The sequence below is a fragment of the Zingiber officinale genome, chromosome 6A, assembly GCF_018446385.1.
Source record: "Zingiber officinale cultivar Zhangliang chromosome 6A, Zo_v1.1, whole genome shotgun sequence".
NCBI lineage: Eukaryota > Viridiplantae > Streptophyta > Magnoliopsida > Zingiberales > Zingiberaceae > Zingiber > Zingiber officinale.
Window position 1 is genome coordinate 19,380,046 of NC_055997.1, and position 21,436 is coordinate 19,401,481.

The 21,436-nt window shown below is 38.1% G+C and overlaps 2 protein-coding genes across 2 annotated transcripts; both read left to right on the forward strand.

Annotated features, from left to right (window-relative positions):
* The first annotated feature begins 8,537 nt into the window (after positions 1–8,537).
* On the forward strand, positions 8,538–11,591 carry LOC121993781 (zinc transporter ZTP29-like). The gene is made up of 12 exons (XM_042548095.1): positions 8,538–8,601; positions 8,860–8,918; positions 8,989–9,081; positions 9,187–9,264; positions 9,348–9,435; positions 9,605–9,666; positions 10,171–10,227; positions 10,685–10,725; positions 10,822–10,889; positions 11,010–11,066; positions 11,166–11,283; positions 11,546–11,591. The coding sequence occupies exons 1-12, from the start codon at positions 8,538–8,540 to the stop codon at positions 11,589–11,591; spliced, it is 831 nt and encodes a 276-aa protein (XP_042404029.1).
* Positions 11,592–11,923: 332 nt separating this feature from the next.
* LOC121996025 (E3 ubiquitin-protein ligase UPL5-like) lies at positions 11,924–21,371 on the forward strand. The gene is made up of 3 exons (XM_042549828.1): positions 11,924–13,886; positions 17,020–17,609; positions 20,466–21,371. Exons 1-3 carry the CDS (start codon positions 12,074–12,076, stop codon positions 20,727–20,729), a joined length of 2,667 nt encoding a protein of 888 aa, XP_042405762.1. The 5' UTR covers positions 11,924–12,073; the 3' UTR covers positions 20,730–21,371.
* Positions 21,372–21,436: the final 65 nt, after the last annotated feature.

The window sequence follows — 21,436 nt, forward strand, 5'->3', positions numbered from 1 at the left end:
ACTAAAGTGTTTGAGTTACCTAGGTTTGTGGATGGAGATGAGCTTTCTTCTTCATCCCTTCCGGAGGTAGAATCTTCTTCTTGCTCCGATCTTGAACAAGAGGAACTCTCCTCCTCTTCTTCCTTGGATGTTGAGTAGCCCTCAACTCCCAATTCGCTCCCTCCATGATGTGAGCTACTTGGCTCACTAGGCTCCTCTTCATGGCTTGAAGTGGAGCTCTCCTCATGGTACTTGGCCAAGTTATCCCATAATTCCTTGGCATTGTTGTAACCTATCTTACACAAGATGTTAGTAGGCAATGAAAATTCAATTATTCTCGTTACCTCTTCGTTGATTTCGGATTTGTGAATTTGTTCTCTTGTCCACTCCTTCTTCTCAAGTGGTTTTCCTTCCTTATCCACCGGAGGAATAAAACCTTCTTATACACAAAACCAATTCATTATGTTAGTCATAAGAAAGTACTTCATCCTTACCTTCCAATACGCGAAGTCACCGCATTCGTAGAATGGTGGAATGGTGACATCTTCTCCGAGTAGATCCATCCTCTAGCTCGTGCTCCCCGGGTGTTAATCCGATGAAGAGCAAACCTTTGCTCTGATACCACTTGTTAGGATCTCTTCGTACGGCTAGAGAGGGGGGTGTGAATAGCCGACCCCAATTGCTCGCGTTTCTTTCTACAAACTAGGGTTAGCGCAGCGGAAACTAAATGCAGAAAGAAAATAGGAGAAGAAATCAAACCTCTATGCAAGGATGTAACGAGGTTCGGAGATGAAACTCTTACTCCTCGGCATGTCTGTAAGGTGGACGAAGCCTATCAATCCGTCGGTGGATGAGTCCCCGGAAAACCGGCTAAATCAAACTCCTTGTGGGTGGAGAAACCTCGCCACAATCACTTGCAACAGCAAGCTAAGAGTACAAGAGAATAGCAAGAACAAAATACAACAGGAATGTAAACACAGTAGCTTGCCTTCTCGTCGACTGGGGTCCCGGATGAAGTAGCAACTTCACGGACAGATGCAACAAGCAACTCAGCAGCAGCTGATCCAGTCGTGGAATGAAGCTCACGCGAAGCTTCGACAAGGAGGAGCTCAACAAAGCTCAAGCACAATAGCACTTCGCAACAGGAAGGAAGAAGAAGAAGTAGTCGTGCAGCAGCAGCCCTCGACCCCTTTATACCTGCGAAGAAGACAGCGAAGAAACTAGCCGTTGCGTCGCAACGGCTAGAACCCTGATCGGTCTGCAGACCGATCAGCCTAGGCGCATGAAGCTTCTGTTTGTCACCTGATCGGTCCCCAGACCGATCAGGTGTCGCGATCGAAGCCCTGATCGGTCCACAGACCGATCAGGCTTATGCTTGATCGGTCTTGCCGACCGATCAGGCCATGGGTGGATCGGTCAGCAGACCGATCCACGGCTTTCTTCAGGTTGCGTTGCCTCCTGATCGGTCTCCAGACCGATCAGTGAGCCACTGATCTGATTCTGATCGATCACCAGACCGATCAGGGCAAACGCAGTATCACTGGATCGGTCACCAAACCGATCCAAACTTCTCAGCCCTAGACCTAAGGCTTCCACACCAACATTCGGTCAACCTTGACCTGTTGGTACATCATTCCTAGCATCCGGTCACTCCCTTGACCTGCTAGCACTTCCCGCTAATTGTCCGGTCAATCCTTTTGACCCACTTAGACTTCTCCACACCAGATGTCCGATCACCCTTGATCCATCTGGATTTTTCCCTTGCCCGGCTTCACTCACCAGGACTTTCCACACTGCCTAACATCCCAGTTAGGACTTTCCTACTGCCTGGCTTCACTCACCAGGACTTTCCAACTGCCTAACATCCCAGTTAGGACTTTCCCGTGCCAAGCTCCCTGCTTGGACTTCTCCGTGCCAAGTCTCCATACTTGGACTTTTCCAGTGCCAAGTCTCCATACTTGGACTTTTCCAGTGCCAAGTCTCCATACTTGGACTTTTCCCGTGCCAAGTCTCCATACTTGGACTTTTCGCGTGCCAAGCTCCCTGCTTGGACTTTTCCAGTGCCAAGTCTCCATACTTGGACTTTTCCAGTGCCAAGCTCCCTGCTTGGACTTTTCCGTTGCCAAGTCTCCATACTTGGACTTTTTCCCGAATCAGGTCAACCAGGTCAACCTTGACCTACGGTTGCACCAATAATCTCCCAAACATCTATTCTTGTCCCATATCAAGAATACAACTCTTCCACGAGTGTCAAACATCAAAATACAACTCAACTAGGTCAACCTTGACCTAAGGTTGCACCAACAATCTTCCTAAGTCAAACATCAAAATACAACTCGAGTCAGGTCAACTCGAGCCAGGTCAACCAGGTCAACCTTGACCTAAGGTTGCACCAACAATATCAACATGAAAAACCTTAACCTAACATCATGTAGTGAGGTACAAACCATAAGAAATCATGAACAAGCATAGTTTATATCTTAAACTTTCTAATAATCACTTTATCTTCTCATGGTCGAAACTTCAAGAGTGTGATTCCAAGTTTTAAACAACATGAGTCCATAAAACTATTTAACAACCATAGATAACCAAAAAAACTAATAGATAGCATGTTTCTATCTTTCTTATCATGGTCGAACCCTACAAGATAACATCCTAAATTTTTTTCAAAACATTTTCAAACATAGAAATTGTAGGAGGCTACTTGTACTGCAGGTGAGAGTGATACTTACTTCCTCTCGCTTGATTTACTAAGGAAAGTAACCTTACTTGGTGAAACTTTTTCCTAGAGAGAAGCTCCTTTGCTTGGTTCGGCAATGGTGAGGAAGAAGAGGTTGGTTTTCGGTGGAGAGAAGGAGGAGGAGGAAGAGAGAACAAATGAAGTTTTTCCTACTCATTTTTCTTATTTATTCATAATGAGAAGAAGAAGGAAAAATGGTCTTTTCTTCCCTTAGCTCCCTTACTCTCATTCATGAAAAGAAGAAGACAAATGAAATTTTTCATTGGAGGAAGAAGAAGAAAACTCAAACTTTTCTTCTTAAGTGAAGGGGCCTTCACCTTTCCTACCTTTAACTATCATTTCCCTCCTCTTTCTAACAACACACCCCTGCTGGGGCTACTGGTTATAACATGGAACCACTTATTAAGAGGTCCAAGGTTCAATCCTTGTTATGCCTCTTTTTGGTTCTTTTTATTATATATTTTTTTAAAAAAAGTAGGATCCACATGAAACCCATTTAATCATGCATAATTTATGTAAAATTTTAAGGGATCCTATAGGTGTTATAGCATGGCGAGGCACATGACCTTCTTGGATATGGGAGCAACCACCATCGCCTAGACAAAGCCTTTTAAGGAAAGCTAATATTTAATTTCCTTAAATAACTCTAGGTTAACCAAAAAGAACAATCGAATCACAAATTCGAAAAATAAAAGAAAAGAAACACAACTTCGAAACAAATCCGAAAACTCTAGAATCATATGCCTCTTGTGTTTGGTATTTCCAAAAATAACTATACAAAGAAAACTAGTATGATGCGGAAAATAATTATTAGTTATACCTTTCTTTGTAAGCAAATAACCTCTTAATCTTCTACCGTATTCCTCTTCTTATCCCGGACGTTGTGTGGGCAACGATCTACCGAGATGAGAATCCACCTAAGCCACCTTCTTCTCCAAGCAAGATTCAGCCGCCACATAAACTCCAAGAGATGTGAGGTTCGGCCACCACCGCCAAGCTCCAAGGGATGCTAGAAACAAAGCCTCCTTTCTCTCCTTCTTCTCCTAGCTAGAACCGGCCACCAAGGACTACTCTTATGTTGATGTCGCCGGCCACAAAGGAGGAAGAGAAGAGAAGGAGAAGAGACCCTAGGGCCGACCACACCAAGGAGGAAAAGAGAGGAAGAAAAAGAATAAAATCGTTAGCCATGAAGGCACCTCTACCCCCTCTTTTATAATCCTTAGTCTTGGCAAATAAGGAAATTTAAATAATAACTTCCTTAATTCCTTTGCCATGTAAAAGAAAAATTATTTTAATTAAAAACAATTTTCTTTTCTCAATAATAATGGTCAGCCACCTTTCTCTCCCAATCAAGGAAATTTTAATTCACACAAGAATTAAAACTTCCTAATTTGCTTCCGGAAATTTAAAAAAAACTCCAATAATTTTTCCCTTCATGGTGATTTATAAAAAGGATTTTTTATAAATTAAATCTTTCTTTTAAACATGTGGATTTCTCTAAAAATTAAAATCTCTTTCAATCTACAAATAAGGAAAGATATCAAATCTTTTCTTAATCTTTTGTAGAAGCTTTATAAAAGAAATATTTAATTTTTAAACTCTCTTTTAAATCATGAATATGGTTAAAAAAGGAAAGTTTTCTCAAAATTAAAATCTACCTTTCAATTTACAAATAAGGAAAGATTTCAAATCTTTTCTTAATCTTTTGTAGAAAGCTATAAAAGGAAAGATTTAAATTTCAAACTCTCTTTTAAAACCATGATATCCACATAATAAATAATTTTAATAAAAATCTCTTTTTAATATGATGTGGCCGGCCACATCAAGCTTGGGTTCAAGCTAGGGTTGGCCACACCAACTCAACTCATCCTATTTACTTGGCCGGCCCAAGCTTAGGTTCCAAGCTTGCTTGGCCGGCCCCAATAGGATGGGTATAAAGGTGGGTAAGAAATGGATATGTGGTGGGTATAAATCTCTATATACAAGAGGCTACGATAGGGACCGAGAGGAGGAATTGGTTTTGATCTCCCGATGAAATTAAACTTCCCGTGTTCGCCCTGAACACACAACTTAACTTCATCAATAATAATTCATACCACTAAAGAATTATTATTGAACTACCGCACCAATCCCAAATTACATTTTGGGCTCCTTCTTATTATGAGTGTGTTAATCTCCCTGCGTTTAAGATGTCGAATGTCCACTAATTAAATGAGTTGCTGATAACTCACTTAATTAATATCTTAGTCCAAGAGTAGTACCATTCAACCTCATCGTCATGTCGGACTAAGTCCACCTACAGGGTTTAACATGACAATCCTTATGAGCTCCTTTTGGGGGCATTCTCAACCTAGATTACTAGGACATAAATTCCTTCTATAATTAACAACACACACTATAAGTAATATCATTTTTCAATTTATCGGACTTATTGATTTATCGAGTTAAATATCACCCATTGATAAGTCAAAGAAATAAATATTAAATATATGTGTTTGTTATTATATTAGGATTAAGAGCACACACTTCCATAACAACTAAGGTGTAGTTCTTTTATAAAGTCAGTACAAAAAGAACTTACCTAAAATGGTCCTACTCAATACACTTGGAGTGTATCAGTGTAATTTATTAGTTAAGATAAATTAATACTTAATTACACTATGACTATTTCAATGGTTTGTTCCTTTCCATCTTAGTCGCGAGCAACTATTTATAATTTATAAAGAACCGACAACATGATCTTCTGTATGTGACACCACACACAATGTTGTCTACAATATAAATTAATTGAATAAATTATATTTAACAAATAAATGTAGATATTGACCACTGTGATTCTTTATTTCTAAATAAATGTTTAACAAAAGCTAGGCTTTTAGTATACACTCTAACAGTGATAGCCACCAATAGACTCGGTACAATTGAAAGTTCTTGTGGTCAACACATTCTCTTAGTTATCCTCAGGGGCTCCCCCAACTCCTAGAAGAGATGGACACTGCCAACATCAAAGGATGGGGTGGTGGCAACTCTCCTGTTTTCACAACTGCATCACCAGAGGAGTTAGTAGGAGGGCACCATGCTCCTCCAGCTACAACTCAATCAACTTGAGAGATTTATTGAGAGACACTTTTAATATTATCTAAGCTGCATAAAAAGGAAAACCTTAAGTTAGCCATCACATATGACAAAAAAAGAAAAACTCTTACCAAAGGAAGAGTGGAGCTCAACGTTAATCGAGTTCGATCTGAAATGGAAGAGAAGGTTCTCCTTGAGCAAGAGTTTGACATAAAACTAAAGACCAAATAGAAGTCCTGCTGTGGTGAGACAGGTGAGCTCCAACTTGAACTGACTCAAACTCTACGGTTTTGACAATTCCATCTACCAATCAGTCGACTATGTGAATGGAGTAGGAGGTCAAATAAATATATAATGGGACTTCTGTCGCTTGTGTGAAGTTGGCATCTTGTCTAAGAAGCTACAAGAAGGTCTCATTGTAAAGTAGAAGACCCTAACATTCATTTTCTTCATATAGAAGAAATAATGAAAGACTCAGGATGTAAGGGATATTCAATACAACCAAAAAATGATTACTACCTTGCAAAGTAGTTAGAAAGAGTTAAATGCCAGTTGTTGAGGGGAATATGGAAGTATTGAAAGACCTTGGTAAAGAAACTCAGAATAGGAAATATGAGGTCATTAACAGTTGACCCCTAAAAAGATGACAAAATTAATGGGTGGGAGAGAAGGTCAGTCTAGAGCATTCGGAATTATTAATCGATGGTCAGTAGAAATTTCAAACTGCAATTGTAGTTGGTCAAAGCCCCCTCTATTAAAATTTGACACCATCGAGGTGTATCAGAGAATAGAAATGCTTTCAGTTATCATAGATAGGCTAAAAACTAAGGAGAATGGAGAAGAAAAGAACAACGTGGGCCAGAGCACAGTGACGACGAAGAAACTTATAGAAAAAAAGAGGTTCACAATGTCATAGAAGATCTCTACTAATGGAGATCGAAGAAGATGATGAAGAATGTGACGACATTCTCCCTTTGCTAAACCTAATAAAGCTCGGGCACGAAAATCTCGGTCGTCGGATCGTGGAGACAAAAAGGCAAGCTACTGAACCGTTGGATCACTTGCTCGAATCTGTAGGATCTCAATAGTCATCTCAAGTCGATCCCTTGGCATGATGTCACCACATGTCAACCTTGGATTGGTTCGTATTAATGGCCAATGGGACTCGCGAATCATGATTGTGATACGTGATCTTGCGTTTCACCCACATTGTTAACGCTTGACTCATGGATTCCCGAGGCAATCAATAGTGTGGTGGTAAGGCCCTTTGGCCATGTTAGCCTTAAAGTTCCGGTTGAGAGTTAGGTCAGAATGTACTTCAATCTAGTTAGTCAGACTCAAGCCTCCTTTAATTGAACTTGGCAGGGAGACTTGTGATGTGATGGATAATGTAGGTCTCCACGTGACAGAGTTAAGGTATAAGTCAAACCCTTGATCAAAAGTCAAGTAGAACGGTAAGTTAAGGGGAGCAGAAAGTCAACATTGGTCAAGGTGATACACTCCACTTCCTCAACTCAGCCACCCGACTCCCTCAGTCTAGTCGTCAAACTCCCTCAGCTCGATCACCCGACTCTCTTAACTCCCAACTTTTTCAGCTCGGTTCAGCTTGACCACCCTACTCCCTCAGCCTAGTTGTTTGACTCCCTTAGCTAGGCCACCCAACTCCCTCATCCTGGTCGTCTGACTCCTTTAGCTTAACCACCCAACTCCGTCAACTCCCGACTCCATCAACTCAGCCACCTGATTCCCTCAACTCTGATTCCCTCAGTCTGGTCACTCAACTCCCTCGTGTGGGACTTGCATCCTACACGGCTCGTTGAACTATTTTTCCTAGAAGGTATGGACAACATAGTCGTTCTCTCCTAGAGGCCATGGGCAACATAGTCATTTATCCTTAAAAACATGGATAACGTAGTCGCTTCTTCTGGAGGACTTGGACAATTAATTTAAGCGTTCATCTTGGAACATATGGAAAATTTGAGAGCACAACTACATCTCTATAAAAAGTCGCTCGTCCCGCGAATATAGGTAGCACATAATCGTAAAATTTTTACTACTCCATAGCTTTTATTTTTGTCTAACATTTATACTAATTTGAGTGTTGGAGTGGTCATAATGAGTACAACCTCGGCGCCCCTCCTATTCTTATACTAAGTGATTGTAGGATCTCCATGTGTCTCCTTCGCTATCGTATGATCTATGACCTTCTTCACAATAGTACCTTTCGTTGACCCACCGATCTCACACCGAAACAATAAACTTTGTTTTTAGTCTCTAAACCACCCACACTAATTGCCATAAACAATCCTATAAATTACAATAAACGAGAACATTATGTCTTTCATCAGCTCTGTACGTAAGCAATTGATTAATTAGCGTGAGCCACGTAATTAGACCAATAAGCACTCATTCATTCTGTAGCTTTGGCTTGATGTTTACTTGCCAAATTAATTATCGTTTGCCACGCAATTAGGCCAATGAACAGTAGATTACCAATTCAGGACTTGTTTGCTACTTGTTAATATTTTGAGGTACTTATTTTCATATTTTTCCCGGACTTCAAAAGGTTCATTTGCATGGAATGATGGTGTTTATGGAAATAGAAACTACTAGAAGGTTATATTTGCAAAGTTTTTTTATATTTTTAATATGACCGCTCCGGGTTATATAACCTACACGCTGCAGGCAATGTGCCCATTCGTCTCGGCGCTCACGCTTCTTCAAGTCTTTTCCGTCGCTCTCGATGGAGGCGCAGGTGCTTGTCGCCGTCGTGCTCTCGTTGGTCGGTGGATTGAGCACCTCGATCGGTATGTGCGCAGATTGGTTCTGCTTTAAGTGGTCTAATGATGTCGTCCCTTGCTTCTCTTTCATTGAAGTTAGCTTTTCGCTTTTTGGTCTGTATAATGCCTCCTTTTTAGTGTTTTGTCGGCGACCCTTTCTCCAGTTCCGTGTCGCATTTGTTGTGATTCACTACGATAAGGCAATACCTAGAATATGTTAGGGTTCAGCCTGTAAGTGGGCATTCAAAATATGACCTTTTGGAATTGAAATTCTGCATCGTGCAGGTGGGCTTTTGGTGATTCTTAGCGGCACTCCCAATCTTAAGCTTCTTGGGAGCTTACAGGTGGGTCTGACCTTTAAGTTTTTGTCCTTTGCCTTTTGGGAGCTATCAGCTCACATAATTTCAAAACCAGGGTTTTGCTGCTGGCCTCATGTTGTGCATCTCCTTCTTCGACTTGGCACACAACACTATGAACTCTCTTGGCTTCCTCAAAGGCAGGATCTGGGTACGCACCATTGCCATGGAACATCGTTCATAGTTTCATATAATAAAATGCCACCGGTGCATACTTGGATATCTTTATATGAATAGCTCCTGATTACTCTTGCAGTTCTATTTAGGCGCTCTGTTCTTTGCTTCTATTGTCAATTTCATTCCAGAACCGACTCTTGTTTTAGAGAATCATAAGGTATGCATTATCTTTTCTTATTCCTACTGGATGTGTCCATTGACCTGAGAAAATGATGGAAATTTTCTTGACTGTTTCGAGAGAGTTGGGAAAACAGTGATGGATCAGTCAAGGGCATGCTTAGGAAGCACCACAGACAAATCTTATTTAGTGGAATAGTGACTGCAATTGGTAAGCATTCCATTTACTATATTTATCCAAAAGATTTCTCTTTTGTAACATTTCAGATAGTTTTGCTATAATAAACATTATGGAAAGATGTTTGCTTGTTCTGTACTTCATCTTGTGTTCATCAGAAATTCTTACTTCATCTAATTTTATAAGTTGTTTTCATCATAAGTTGCAGGCCTTACTGTGCACAACTTTCCTAAAGGAATGACCATTTTTGTTGGATCAATGAAGGTAAATGTTCCTCTTTGGAAATCTAAAAGTATCTGCTGAATTATGGTTAGTATTCATGGGATAGATTGTCTTTGGTGAAGTTATGGCTAGTCTTGAGCAAGCTCCAACTGAATTATGAAATTTCTCTTCTGTGAATCTTAGAACATATGACTTACAGATTGGGAGGTTAATTTGGTATGCGTTTTCATTAGTAAGGAAATCTATTTAGGTCACTTAGTAGATTTGCACTTTAACCATGTTTCTGAAATATTAGAGTTGAGGAATCGATAAAAAAAATTGAGTAATAATCTTATATTACTGGCAATAACTTGAACAAGTGAAGACTTCAAATATGATCACTGTAATGTTGAGAGGAGCTTTCAGTTACTCTACTTATCTACAAAGAACTTAAGAGAATTTTATCAGCTGAATAAGCATTTGATTAGCCATTCTCCTTTTTCTTTTCCCTTTTCCTTCTTATGGTAACTCTTTATTGATTACTATTCTTGAATGTAAATCTTACAGGGGATCCGAATTGACGTTAACTTGGCTTTGGCTATTGCTCTTCACAACATCCCTGAAGTACAATGAAAGATTATACTTTGGTTTACTTTACTTTATGAATATGCATCCAATCACTGCCTTTCTCATGACGATGCAGAGAAGCTTGTTCTTTCTGTTTCTGCTACTTTTGACTAATAATCGTATAGTTTTATTCAAAAATAGATCTTCTAACTTGCAACATAACTACCATATACTAGTGTTGTTTGCCCAACCAAGCCTCAAGCTCTACCTTGTTTGTTCAACGAAGTTGTTTGTTGTAATCCAAATGCAATTCACAAAGATATCTTAACCTAACTGGTAGAAAGGATAGCAGATTATAGGCACTTTTTCCTTTTGTATGAAACTTTTCCCTTCTGATACGATATATCACCTCAATTGTTGCTAAGATATTGGAATTTGGTTTATGTCGATTGCTATCTGAATTGAAGTCTGGAGTTCACCTTACAAGAACACATTATCATTATTTCTATGACAGGGTGTTGCAGTTGCTCTTCCTATCTACTATGCTACTGAAAGGTATGTTTTGGCACTAAAAATTGATCAAACAAAACAAAAGTGCACATCTAATGGCTTATTGATATATATGTTATATGTGGTATCGACATGATCCAGTAAATGGAAAGCATTCAAACTGGCAGCACTCTCTGGTTTCGCCGAGCCCCTAGGAGTTATACTTGTGGGCGTGTGCATATCCTGCTACATGTCATTGTCTTCAGGATTTATCAGTTGTTTCAATTTACAGTTACAGAAACTGTCCATGATTGTATGTTTATGTTCTAATGGATGTTCGATCGTTGTAGCTTACATCTTCCCGAGCAGTTTAAATCCTGAAATCCTCGAAGGGTTACTGGGATCAAGTTAATTCCAATTCTTATCCCCAGAAATAGTCAATACTAGAAAAAATGTACACCAATGTCTAGTTTTCTAACTGTTGTATTTTTTGAGCAAAAGAACAGTCAGCCGGGTAATGGCATTCCTTGCGCTGCACGAGACGCTACCAACAGCATTAGGCAACGTCGATCACAAACAAGTTGTTAAAGCATTGTTCCTTGGCATGGCTTTCATGTCTACAAGGTTATCACTCATCCAAATGCTTCATCGGCTTACTTTGAACTAGCATTGGTGTTTCTATACATATAACACACTCCAAACTAGAAGCATCCTCTTACTTACTCTTTCAATGTGTTTCTGTGTTGCAATTGAACTCGACTAAATTCAACTTGCATTCGTGTCTAGTGTATCGATTGGTTTTAGTTCGAGTAGATGAGCAAACCTGAACATTGCAAGTGTAAGATTGCAAACGTGATTTAGCTAATCTCTCTCCTTTTTTTTTCAGCTTTTATTTCTGGGACATCAGTTTGCCAAAGGAGATGATGTCTTAGCTATTTAATATTCAAGAGGCCCTGTCGGTGTAATATAGAAAAGGATTTTTGTAAAAGATTTTTTACTGTTTGAGGTATTTATAATCAGGATAATTAAGAAAGTCATTAATATGGTGATCTTTTTTTAATGGAAAGTTTTAGGTAAATATAAAATATGATATTATACATATTATATTTATCTTAAATTAAACTACTTGCCATATATTGAAGTTAAAAAAGTGATGATATAAACATATATAGAAATTTTAATGGGCCGAACCAACCCCGGCCCAAAGCGAACAGGCGAGGCGACACCTCTAGCTCCTCGGTCAAGATCCCATCTCTTCGGTTTATGTAAGAATTATTCATTGACCCTCTTGCTCTCCAGCGACCGAAAACCCCTCCCTTCTCCACCTCACTGTGCCGTGCCGAGCCGCTCCGGCGATGAAATCGTAAGACTGCGCTTTCCGATCGGCCTCCTCCGGCGCCTCCGGATCCTCCCTATGTCCTCCTTTGACGCCGCCCTGCACCACCGCCAGGCCTTCGATCGTAATAACCTTCATCACCACCTGAAGCGGAGGATCGAAGACTATGCCGATCACGACCGCTTCATCCATCTCCTGAAGATGGCTAAGATCTCATCTATCCTTTCCTTCTCGGCCGTCCCCGCCTTATCGGCCGTCGCCGACTCCGATCAGTTGGAAGTTTCTTATTTGCCTCCGTCGTCCTCGCTTGACACCTCCTGCGCATCCCCTCCATCGCCGCCTCTCGCATCGCCTCCTTCTGAGGAGATCCAATTCTTCGTCCGGCTGCTCTCCCAGGGGAGTCTCGTAGTCCGTGCCCTCCAGAGCGACACCGTCAGTTCGATCATCGAAAGGATCGGATTGGTCGAGAGAATACCATGCTTCGAGATGCGGTTGATCTATAGAGGCCGCCAGCTTGATGGCGAATCCACTCTCCTTAAGTGTGGGGTTGGGAGAGACGCATGTCTCCATCTCTCTGCTCGCCTTAGGAGCACCGAACAACCGACGGTGTGGACGACCGTCAACGACCTCATGTCCTCCATATCCTTCCTCCTCGACAACCCTGCCCGAGACGCTGAATTTCTCAATCGGCAGAGGGACAACATTGAGCGACTCATGAAGCAATTCTTCACCAGCACGCTATTGGAATCTAATGGGGACAGAGACAATATTTTAGCTAACCTTGGAATTTTTACTTGGGGAGGTGCTTCAGCGGCGCTTCTGAAAATGTATATTTCACCGATTGCTGAAAACCATTCAGTTGGCGAGAGGGCCATTCGGATGTTTCTTACCTCTAAAACTGACTACTTGCCAGATTATATGCACTTACAGTGCACCTCTACTGTGCTCACCTTCTGCAAGATGCTCTCTTCAGTCCGAGGTACGAATGATCAGCTTTATCTTTCATGCCGAAGCGCATTAGCTAGGCTTCTAAAATCTTCTGCTGGGTCTGTATACACTGGTCATATAAAGTCCATTCACTTGCTGCCGGACTTGCATTCGTTTATCGTTGAGCTTGTTGGGCTAGTGGATGTGGCACTTTCAACAGAGGCTATGATGGTCCCAGAGGTTGTTCTTATTGATCTCTCCAATTACCTTATTGCGTTGCACCATGCAATTTATAATTGGAGGGGCATTCACCAGCCTATCACTAAACACTTCTTTGAACATGGGAACACAAAGTACGAGGAAGGAATTGGATTGATACATGAGCTATTCATGAAGCTCCTGACCAAAGTTAGCCAGTGTCTTGAAAAGGTGGAGGACATTATGGACCAAAGGGGTCAGACACAGTGTCAATCTCAATTTGCATTTGGGTCACAATTGCTAGTTGTTTTAGAAGTGGTTAAGGACTTCTCCAAGATTTTCGAGGGTGCTGGGCAGTTACTCCATTCACTTCTTTTTGAACGACGGAGGTTGCTAAATGTTCTTCTCAGACATGCTAAGAGGGATCATAGGCTTCTTTGGTTTCTCAAGTATAAAGATATAATTGATTTTCAGGCAAGAAGGAATCTAGTTCTGATGATGCTATTTGAAGGAAAGGAGGAAGATGAGCTTTATGAAATGCTTATTGATAGATCTCAGCTGATGACTGATTCCTTTGGATACATTGGGTGGATTGATGCTGGAGCATTGCGTGGAGGCCTTTTAATGGAGTTCAAAAATGAGGAAGCCACAGGTCCTGGTGTTCTCAGAGAGTGGTTTTGCTTGTTATGCAGAGAAATTTTCAATCCGCAGAACCTTCTTTTCTTGCCATGCCCACATGATCAGCGACGATTCTTCCCAAATCCTGGTGAGTTGATCAGCTCTAAATTCTCTACCTACCTGTCCTCATGATATTCTAGATCTGCATACTCATTGGATCAGCTTTATGTTCTTTACCTTGTTCCCAAAGCGGACCTCTGAGTGATGCAGCAATGTATATGGATGCCCTACTTCCCTGCATTAAAGAAAATAAATTCTATCACCTGGTTTTAATCCTAAAATAACGTGATAAGCTTGTTGCATCATTGTCAATAGTTGAGAACTGCACCAATCTCCAATTAATATCTACTTGTGAGAGTCCTTTTGGCACGTTAACTGTGGATCATCCTCTTTCTTACCACAATGAGTCTAAACTTTAGATGGAATGACATCTATATCCATCTAGGTGCTTGATGTGAGTTTTATATTAATATCATGATGCACTCGATGCGTCTTGCCACCTATGATCTATGCCACTAGTGTCTCATTTCCCATGGTGTTACTTATTTGTAGTCTGTTTGAGCTTTGCATGGTAAATAGAAAGTTATCATACTAATTAGACCTATCGACTCAATTTGATTAGCAGATTAAGTGAATTTTGCTATCTAACAATTAATTCATGGTTGACCCTTCTCTTCTTAATTTAGGATTAAACTGAGCATCTACCTATCTATACAGATCCTTGGTGAATTAGTAACTTTGTGACTTTGTGCCATTCTTTAATATTATCCTCCCATATAATCTAAACACCTTCTTGTGTCCTTTTTTTCATAACAGATGGGCTAAATGCCCAAAAATTGTTTGTAAAGTCCAGTGATGTCAACAGTAATAATACTACAAGATGTGAGAGGATATGTTGTTTTTACATCTCTTTTTATTTTTTTTATATAAAATAAAAAGAATGCTTACATCTATCTTATTAGCAAACTGCAATTGCCATCCAAGTTGGTGAGTGAAAAATATTATGTCATTCTTCATGACAGAGGACTATTTGTGCATATACAAGACTCAAGATAACACTTTTCAACCAAATTCTCCACTTGAGATTAAACCCATAATATATGACTATTAACCCTTGATAAATTATTAGCTCATAATGCTTGGTAACAACACAATGCTCTAGATTGATCTATGAAGAGTTAACAATCTTTAAATTTAAGGATATTCTTCTGTGAGTTTCATTCTATGTGAGATTGTTGTTCTTATGTTGGATCAAGTGGTATCAAAGCTATATTGATTCAGTTCCTTCATGCCTTCCCATCAATCACTTATTGCACCCCTTCACCGACCTTGCCTTTCAATTGACCCCAATTGCAGGAAACCAACACTATTCCTCACATACAACACACATCAACCCTCCCTCTATTTTTTGGTATCTTCCTTTGCCAAAAACTTATCTCGCCACCCTATAGTTTTGCAACGCCCTTCTACTAGTGGTCTAACCGACCTCCTTCGACGTTTGCCTTGAGTTCTTTGGTCTACTTTTTCTTGAATGTGTATACCCATCATTGCCTCCTTGCAATTGCAAAGAGGGACCTAGTTGCCCTTCACTAAGGAGTGGCATCGTGTGCACAACCTCTAATTGCGTGTTTGCTTCTTTGGATAACCATTTACATTATCCATATGTGGAAGTGATGCTAAATAGATATTCTGTTTCGAGTCTTTGATTTAAAAGAGCTTATTTTTGCAATTCTCTTTTGGAGGATAAATATTTAAGGGGAATTCCTAGTTAATAAGAGTGTAGAGAAGTTTTGGTATATGTTTAATCTAATTGATTTTTTTGTGTGATTTGGTTTATTTCCTATTTTGATTAAGCCCTTCTAGGTATGATTGTGTTGGATGACATGGTCAAAACATATTGTTCCATCCAATTTGATTGCACAGTTAATTTCTCTTATGCCTCCTGTGTCACGTCAATAGGTACAGTGTCATGTTGACTCTCAGCACGCCGATATGTGTCATTATGAATTCCAGTTCTGTTGTTATTTTATTTAGTTTGTTTCTCTAAAATTCTAATTTAATTGATTATCTAATTTTATAGTTTTTATTTTTTAAGTAAAATAAGGTAAGTGGAAGAACATTAGAAGGTAACTAGAATGTTCAACAAATTATTGATTATGACTTAGAGGTGCACAGTATAATTCTCTTGTACTGGCTTGAGAGACCAAAAGGGGAAAGTAAACAAAATAACTCAAAGATGTCCATTTGAAATTTGACAAATCAATTAAAGTTTTTATTGGTTCGTGCCCACTCAATTGTTATTTAGAGCAAAGCTTGTTAACTTAGTGATTGACTTTCTTATTTGCCTTTTTCTCCCACCCTGGGATTTCTACTGAGTAATGGTTATTATAATGAATTTAGTGATAAAATAGATTATATCATGACAATTACTTTAGGAGGCTTTCTTGTCTAATTATTTTACCAGTATAAAGAGAGAAAAATGATTCTAATATACATTTATTTACTTATCAACTTACTTAAATATTAGTTTAATTTCTAAATTAGGTAATTTGACAACTTATTAGGGCTCATTTGAGCCTTTGTCTAGGTATGCGTACTTTGTCAAATTTGATGTCGATATTCTTATCCTCTGAATTATCATTTTTCTCACTCCATGACTTGCCTTATTGTTGTTGCACATTCTCTTCCCTTATAAAGGAAACTGTATGGGCATGGGAGGCCATCTCATCATATTAAATTCACTCATTTCCCAAACAAAATCTTTGTAGAGAATCTTCTGACTAGAAGAGAGTATCATTTTACCTGTCATGACACCTTGTTGAGAGAAAAAATAATATATGTTTCTCTTTTCATTTGTGAAAATTACATCACATATAGGCAACGCACCATTCATATGTGTAACTCAATGCCCCATGTGGTATTAACATATACCACGTATAAATGTTTTCTAATAATGTTTTCCAATTGTAGTTTTTTTCTGTGCATATGTGTAACTAAATGCCCCATGTGGTATTAACATATACCACGTATAACTGTTTTCTAATAATGTTTTCCAATTGTAGTTTTTTTCTGTGCATATGTGTAACTAAATGTCCCATGTGGTATTAACATATACCACGTATAACTGTTTTCTAATAATGTTTTCCAATCAAAGATTTTTTTCTGTGTTTTTAGGTTATTGCTTTTATTGACATTGGTTGGTTACTGTGAATTTGCTGCAGCATCTGCTGTGGATCCTTTGTATCTCAAATACTTCAGCTTCAGTGGTCGAGTTATTGCATTAGCATTGATGCACAAAGTCCAAGTTGGCATTGTATTTGATCGTACATTTTTCTTGCAACTAGCTGGAAGATCTATTACTCTGGAGGATGTGCGCGATGCAGATCCAGACTTGTACAGGAGTTGGAAACAAATTCTCGAGATGGATGGAGCCCTTCTTGATTCAGATGGGTTAGGACTAACATTCGTGAGAGACATAGAAATGCTGGGCTCAATGGAAACAGTTGAGCTCTGCCCTGGTGGAAAGGATATTATTGTACATAGTAGGAACAGAGAGGAGTACATTAATCTCCTTATTAAGCATCGCTTTGTTACATCAATCTCTGAACAGATTACTCATTTCGCTGAAGGTTTTGGTGATATTCTTTCTAACCCAAAGAACCAGCAATTTTTCTTCAATGGTCTGGACCTAGAAGATTTTGATCTAATGATAGGTGGTAACAATAGTGTCATCAATGTAAAGGAATGGAGAGAGCATACCGAATACAATGGTTACAAGTCAAAAGATCGTAACATCATTTGGTTTTGGAAGGTAATGCATTTGATTTTGACGCAGCTCATGGTTATTTAGATTTAGGCATTAATTCTTCATATGTTACTTATTTGTCCTCTTCGATGTAATCACATCTTCTATAGTGTGTTTACTTAAAGTGATTTTGCATAATTTAATTAAAGTGATTTTTGTGATTTTTTTCAATGATTTTAATATGAGGTGATTTAAATGGGCATGTCAGTGAAAAATTAGGAATATGAGAGGATACATGGGTTACTTATGGGTTTGCAAGGAGAAATAAGGGAAACTATATTAGATTTTGCGATACCATATGACCTTATATTAGCTAATACGTTCTTTTAAGAAAAGAGAACACTTAATTACGTTCAAAAGTGAAAATAATAAATCATAAATTGACTTTCTTATGGTTAGGAAGAAGGATAGAAAAATTTGTAAAAATTACAAGGTCATCCTTGGAGAAAGTTTAACTACCCAACATAGGTTAGTAGTGTTGGATATACGTTTCAAACATAGTATCAATAGAAAGAAAATATATACGACTCCTAAAATTAAGTGGTGGAAGTTAAAGGATGAGAAGCAAAATATGTTTAAGGAGAAAGTAGGAGTACAAACATTAGGTGAAATATACGGTGACTTTAATATGACATGGGATAAGATAGTAACAAAGTTGAAAATAGTAGCTAAGAGTGTACTCGATGAGTCAAACGGACATACACCACTAAGTAAGGAATTTTGGTGGAATTAGAAAATACAAGAGAAAGTGAAGGAAAAACGAATAGCTTATAAGGAATTATATATTTGTAAGAATGAGGAAAACTTAAAAAAATATACAATAGCAAGAAAGAAATTAAGAGAGTAATGAATGAAGCAAAAAATGAAATTTTTGAACGATTATATCAAAAATTAGATACAAAAGAAGGAGAAAAAAATATTTATAGAATAACTAAAATGAGAGAAAGGAAGACGAGAAATCTTATCCAAATAATATGTATTAAAGATGAATATAATAGGGTACTAGTAAATGATGAAAAAATAAAAGAGCAGTGGAAAAAGTATTTTCATCGACTTTTTAATGAAGGTTTAGGTGACCAATTTAACTTAGGTAATTTAAATAGGTCAAATGAGCATAGAAATTTAAATTTTTATCGTAGTATTCAAACTTTAGAAGTAGAACAAGCTTTAAATAAGATGCATAATGGAAAAGTTGTTGAACCAGATGATATTCCGATAGAGATATGAAAATGCCTAGGGAAATAAGGTATTGAATCACTTACAAAATTATTTAATATGATATTGAAAACGAAAAAAATATTTGATAAGTACTCTAGTTTTCTTATATAAAAATAAGAGAGATGTACAAAATTATATAAACTATAGGGGTATTAAACTAATGAGTCATACCAAGAAACTTTGTGAAAAAGTAATAGAAAAAAGATTAAGGAGACCACGATGACCGAAAATCAATTTGGGTTCATGCTTATAAGGTCGACAATAGAAGTTATGCATCTTCTTAGACAATTAATTGAAAAATATAGCAAAAACAAGATCTACACATGATATTACTTAGAAAAAGACATTATATGGAGAATTCTAGAAAAAAGAGGTGTTAACGTAACATATATTAAACTAATTAATGATATGAACGAGGATGTAATGACTAGAGTAAAGACTTCAGACGGAGTAATTGAAGCATTTCAATAAAGTTAGAGTTACATCAAGGATCAACTCTAAGTCCCTATTTTTTCACACTAATTATGGACGAATTGCACACATTAAACACACATTACTGTGGTGCATGTCATTTGCAGATGATATTATTTTGGTAGATGAAATACGTGAAGGAGTAAATGTTAAACTAAAATCTTGGCTGGAAATAATAGAAGGGAAAAGTTTTAGACTTAGTAGAATAAAACAAAATATATAGAATTTAAGTTTAGCAATATTAGACATAATGAGACAATTGTTACGCTAGGAGATGATGAGTTGCTCGGAACAGAGAGCTTTAGATATTTAGGATCATTTTACGAAACGACGGAGAGATTGAGAGAGATGTCTTACATAGAATACAAGCAAGATGGTGAAAATAGAGGAGAGCGTCGAGTGTTTTATGTGACAATAAAGTACCTCTAAAACTTGTTTTGCAAAACCGCAGTTAGATCTACTATGTTATATGGAGTTGAATGTTGGACTATGACTCGAGCACATGAGCAGAAGATGAGAGTTGCAGAGATGAGGATGTTAAGATGGATGTGTGGACATATGAGGATGGACAGAATAACAAATGAGAGTATTAGAGAGAAAGTCAGAGTTGCATCTATTGAGAGAACTCCGAGAGACATGTTTAAGATGGTACGGGCATGTACCTAGACAACTAATAAATGCTTCAGTTTGACGATGTGAAACTAGGATAGACACACATATCAAACGAGGAAAAGGAAGACCAAAAAAGACTTGGTTAGCAACAATAAAGTAAGATAAAATTTATTTAAGTATAGATGATGATATAGTAGAGATAGAGTTTAATGGTGTAAAAAAATTCATATAGCTGACCTCACCTAGTGGAATAAAGTTTGGTTGTTATTGATTTTTATGAATTTTTTCCTGTAAAACGAAACCTTGCTGATTTTTAGTGACTAGTTTCATAATCCTCAATGAGCACAAAGCTAGCGACGGGAATGTATTGTAAGGCAAATATCAAATATGCTGATGCTGAACCATTCAATTTTTTTTTCTTTTAGCTACCCTCCATAAGTGAATGCTATTTTCAATGTTTTTATTCAATGGCCTAGAGATTTGTTTAATTCCTCAATATATCTCTGACTATGTTGAAGAAAGATTTGGGATAAGAAATTTGACTATTGTTTTGACTTGCAGATTGTTGAGGGCATGTCTGAAGAGCAAAGAAGAGTGCTTATCTTTTTCTGGACATCCATCAGATACTTGCCTGTGGATGGATTCCGCGGCTTGCCTTCCAAATTGTTCATATTCAAATCATCAGACTCCCAAGAGTCCCTACCAACTTCACATACATGCTTTTATCGTCTTTGCCTGCCTGTATATCGAACAAAAACCATCATGCATGAGAGGCTTCAGCTAATCACTCAAGAACATCTTAGCTGCAGTTTCGGTAATGCTTAGGCAAAAGATGTGGAACTTGGGTCTGCACAGAAGTGTTCATGTCAAAATTATGCCGACGATGGGATGTAAAAAACCTGCACTCTAGTCGGTTATCTATGTAGGCACAAGGATTTCTTTCTCTAATTTTCCTTATTGGGTGGAGCAGTAAATAGGGGGATAGAAAATTGTCCTGTAGGAAATCCTTTTAACTTGGCATTATAAATACTCACCTTTTGTTTTACCTTCTCATTTCTTAATTCTGGTCTCTTGTACATAGAATAAGAACCAAAGTGGAGTGAGGATTTGATGTTTCTCATTTAATCCACTGAATTTTCTCACTTTAGGTAGATGTGGTGTGTTACTACTGGCTTGTGCCAATGGTTCCATGATCTAATCTATCTGTGCTTGGGAACCCTAATCCCTTTTGTTTTTTTGTAGCTACGCAAGGAATGCTTTCTTTGTAAATATTTGTAAATGTATGTAATATCCAGTTTCAACTGCATCTTTTCCAATCTTGCAATTTTCTTCTTGCCTTTTCCTTTTTTTTTCTTAATTTGTGTAGTGTTTGCATAAACTTGTTGCTTGAGGTGTGATGATTTTTGTTATCATGTACAGAAATTGCTGAAAGTATTCACAGGATTATAAGATGCATTATTTTTTTTATATTTGTCTCTCGGAGTATGTGATGGTTAAAATATGCGTCCGATTATATTTTAATTTTATTTTAT